The sequence below is a fragment of the Otolemur garnettii genome, unplaced genomic scaffold, assembly GCF_000181295.1.
Source record: "Otolemur garnettii isolate 467f Iridium unplaced genomic scaffold, OtoGar3 scaffold00094, whole genome shotgun sequence".
In the NCBI taxonomy this organism is placed as follows: domain Eukaryota; kingdom Metazoa; phylum Chordata; class Mammalia; order Primates; family Galagidae; genus Otolemur; species Otolemur garnettii.
In genome coordinates, this window is record NW_003852489.1 from 2930099 (window position 1) to 2934812 (window position 4714).

At 37.5% G+C, this 4714-nt stretch overlaps 1 protein-coding gene across 1 annotated transcript in view; it reads left to right on the forward strand.

Moving 5' to 3' along the window:
* Positions 1-4714, forward strand: part of RAD51C (RAD51 paralog C) — a 45462-nt gene that overhangs the window by 18879 nt on the left and 21869 nt on the right. The window contains exon 5 of the mRNA XM_012808746.2: positions 752-883. Coding sequence (XP_012664200.1) covers positions 752-883 — 132 coding nt within the window. The remainder of the gene's footprint in view (positions 1-751; positions 884-4714) is intronic.

Here is a 4714-nt window from a genome sequence, read left to right on the forward strand (position 1 = left end):
GAGCCCAGAGCCTTTATTTTTATTTATTTATTTTTTGAGACAGTCTCACTCTTAGCCCTCAGTAGAGTGCTCTAGCATCACAGCTCACAGCAACCTCAAAGTCTCGGGCTCAAGCTATTCTCTTATCTCAGCCTCCCTAGTAGATGAGACTACAGGTGCCCGCCACAGTGCCTGGCTATTTTTAGAGATGGGATCTCGCTCTTGCTCAGACTGGTCTTGAACCTATGAGCTTAGACAATCCACCCACCTTGTCCTCCCCAAGTGCTGGGATCAGCAAGACTTTAAATGTGCTTTTTATTAGTAAAAACTTTGTATACTGGCAAGTTATAAGAAACTTTTAATTTTTCCTCTTTCTTTTTGGATTATTTTAAGCTACTATGTTATCAAACCATAGTACATTTTAACTTTTAGTGATTACTACAGAAAGCATTGGTTAAATGGATTTACAACTCTCATTTGGGTGTAGTAATCCCTGTGATCCAACCTACTCAGGGGTATAGGAGGATCCATTGAGCCCAGGATTATGATGCTGCAGTGAACTATGATGATACCACTGCACTCCAGCTTGTGTAACAGAGCAATACTCTGTGTCTTCCAACAAACAAAAAAACCCACCTTTCCACAAGAAAACCATTCTTTGAGGAGTTAGACATAAAATGATGGATTTTAAGCTTTTTTTCTGTAATGGATGCCACTTTTATTATTTCATTTTTCATAGCTAATTTAATATCATTATTTCTTTTGTATTTAGGTTCGATTAGTAATAGTGGATGGTATTGCTTTTCCTTTTCGTCATGACATAGATGACCTATCTCTTCGTACTCGGTTGTTAAATGGCCTCGCCCAGCAAATGATCAGCCTTGCAAATAGCTACAAGTTAGCTGTAAGTATTACCAGTGAAGAGAATTACATAACAAAATCAAGACTGTATAAAATAATGATATCTAGAATAGCAAAATAGAATTTGCTTGACGAAAAGCAAATAATATAGACATGCCATTTTAAGTATAGTTTTGGTTTGGTTTCTGTAAAAAATTAGCTCTAGTCATAAATGTTGTATGTCAGTTTTCCTATAAAATAACAAGCATAGCTAATACTTCATTTTAAAAAATTGACTTTGGTAAGGAAATGTTAACTTTGGTAATTGCACTGTTATCTTTGTCTAAAGAGGGAACCTTTTTCTAACATCTCTATTTTTCTTTTACTCTTGAGACTTTGATTATTACCTAGTATATAACCACAGACTAAGTAAAAAGAAAATTACATAGTGTAAACAACCTAAATGTTTGAGATATGTCTAAATAACTTCTAAATTTGAAATGTGAGAAGAGAGATTAAATATAAGCACATAAGTGAAAAGATACAAAGGAGTGAGGTAAAACTTTTTTTTTCTGAAACAGGGTCTCACTGTGTTGCTCAGGCTAGAGTGCAATGTTGTCATCATAGTTCACTGCAACCTCAAACTCATGGGCCCAAGAGATCATTCGGATTCAGCTTCCTCCCAAGTAGCTGGGACTATGGGTACGTGCCATTGCATGTGGCTAATTTGTCTATTTTTAGTAGAGATGGGGTCTTACTCTTGCTCAGAGTGGTCTCAGATTGCTGAGTTTAAGTGATTCTCTCACCTCAGCTTCTCAGAGTGCTAGGATTACAAGTATAAGCCACCTTGCCCAACTCAAAACTTTTTTTTTAATTGCCTCTATGTCATTACTTCCTAGTCTGCAACCCCATCTCATCACTGACACAAATATACACATTGTATGGAAATGAGATGAAAGGTCAAACTATTTGACTTGATTCCTTACAACACACCTGTAATATAAATGAAGAACTCTCCCAATAGAATCATTTAAACTTAAAATCATACATCTTTTCTTTGAGTTTGCAGATTTTTTTGTCATTACCCTATGTTTGAATTATTTCTTGCTATTGTGGTTTAGTATTCTGTTAATATCAGTGAGTATCCCCAGTAGGGGGCACTCAAGACTAATGGGTTGCAAAGTTCATCAGGTGTTGGTTTTTGTTTTAAAAGAAATAGTTTCATCTTTTCTGATTAAAAAGCTAATCCAAATGATAATATCAAATAGTATGCAGTATTTAAGGAAAGTAATATAAACATACTAACATGGAACAAGATAAATCTAGATATTATGTGAAAAACATTTAAGTTGCATAAAAATATATTTAGTGTGGACAAGCCTGGTGTCTTATGCCTGAAATCCTAGCTCTTTAGAAGGCCAAGATAGGAGAATTGCTTGAGACCAGTCTGAGCAACATAGTGACCCCTTGACTCTACAAAAAATAGAAAAACTAGCTGGACATAGTGCCATGCACCTATAGCCTCAGTTACTCAGGAGGCTGAGGTGGGAGAATTACTTGAGTCCAGGAGTTTGAGATGGCAGTAAGCTCTGATGATGCCACTCCACTCTACCTGGGGCAATAGAGTAATACCTGTCTCAAAAAATATATATATATATGTATATACACACATATACATAGTATATATACATACAGTATATATACAGTAACCTCTACATACAGTAGAATTTCCATAGTTGACCACCACCTTAAGTTGACCTAATTTTCATAGACCAGACATGTACTGTGTTTCCCTGAAAATAAGACACTGTCTTATATTTATTTTTTCTCAAGAAGACACACTAGGGCTTATTTTCAGGGGATGACTTGTTTTTATTAAGTACAATACAACAATCTACATTTATTCAAATACAGTTAAGTCATCTTCTGGAACCTGACAAGGGGAGCTGGCCTTGTTGGTGGGGCTGGCACTAGTGATGCGTGAACTCCTTTCCCCTAGCTCTTCGCATGTGCGCAGTAGGATGCCTGCAACCATGGTTACCACATGTGCACCCGTGCAAGTGCAAACAGCTCAGAGAAAGGAGCTATGGCAGATAAAAGGTATTCCAGTCTTCCTTACCACTCTGCACCAAAATGCATCACTAGGTCTTATTATTAGGGTAGGGCTTATATTTAACAAATGCATAGAAATCCTGCTAGGGCTTATTTTGAGGGTAGGTCTTATTTTCGAGAAAACCTGGTACTACACGTACATGTCAGTACAGTTGGCCTAGTTCCTTATGTTAACCACTTCTGTATGTTGAGCAGTTAGTTATAGTCCTTTCTGTGGTCAACTTACTGAGAGGGTCTACTACATGTAATTTTTTCATATAATTCCACTTTGAGAAAAATTAAAATTATATTTGTGCATTTATAAGCATACACTGTTTATATTGGGAAAGGTCCAAAAGAACCAAAATTGGGCGACACCTGTGGCTCAAGGAGTAGGGTGTCAGCCCCATATATTGGGGGTGGTGGGTTCAAAACCCGGCCCCAGCCAAAAACTGCAAAAGAACTAATACTTGACAATGACTACCTCTAGGGATAGTATTTTATCTAAAAGTATGTTCAGGACATACTTTTTCCTTCTTTCTTTATAAATTCTTCAGGCAGCTCCTGTGGCTCAAAGGAGTAGGGCACTGGACCCATATGCCAGAGGTGGCGGGTTCAAACCCAGCCCCGGCCAAAAAAAAAATTCTTCTTTGCCTGGAATTTTTTTTTCTCAGGTAGTATTTATGGAAGCATATATGACTTTTTCTTTCTTTCTTTTTTCTGAGGAGAAGTAAAGAGAAGTTTATTAAATTTTCCATCAAGTGAAGGGGCTGGCAGACACCTGTCTCAAAAATAACAGCGTTGGGCTGAGCACTGTGGCTTACACCTGTAATTCTAGCACGGCAGGAGACTGAGCTTAGGAGTTCGAGACCAGCCTGAGCAAGAGCAAGACCCCGTCTCTAAAAAATGGCCAGGCATTGTAGTGGGTGCCTGTAGTCCCAGCTACTTGAGAGGCTGAGGGAAGAGGATCTCTTGAGCCCAAGAGTTTGAGGTTGCTGTGAGCTATGGCTCCACACCACTCTACCGAGAACAACAAAGTAAGACTCTATCTCAAAAAGAAAAAGTAAAATAAATTAAAAAAAAAAACCAAACAAGTGTTCTTCTGAGCAGAGCAAAGAGCTTTTAAGGGTTCTGATTAATTCCATAATCTCATTTTGAGCTAAAACAATCTTAAAGCCTTTGCCTAGATCCATCCCATATATGACTTTTGATGATAACATATTATGCAATTATAAATTATGTATGCTTATTGTAACCCAAAGTTTAAAATGATGAAAAATATGGAAACTGATTATCCATTACCAAAAAATGATTATTATTTGGTGTAAATATTTTTTTCCAGACCTTAGAGCAAACACACTTTCTAGAAAATCAGATCATATTATGCATACTGTTAATCAAAGCAGGTTTTTTCCACTTATTATATTGTGAACATCTTCTCATGTATACTACTTATAAGTCTACCCTACCTTAATAGCTACATAGTATTCCATATAGTGTGATTAGCATAGTTTACTAACCACTTCCCTATTGATTGTCTTTAAAGCTGGCTCCAGTTTTTCACCATTTAAAAGATTAGGCTCAGCGCCTGTGGCACAGTGGTTAAGGTGCTAGTCACATACACTGAGGCTGGTGGGTTTGAATTGGGCCTGGGCCTGCTAAACAACAATGACAACTACAACAAAAAGTAGCTGGGCATTGTGGTGGGTGCCTATAGTCCCAGCTACTTGGGAGGCTGAGACAAGAGAATCACTTAAGTCCAGGAGTTTGAAGTTGCTGTGAGTTGTGATGTCACAGCACTCTA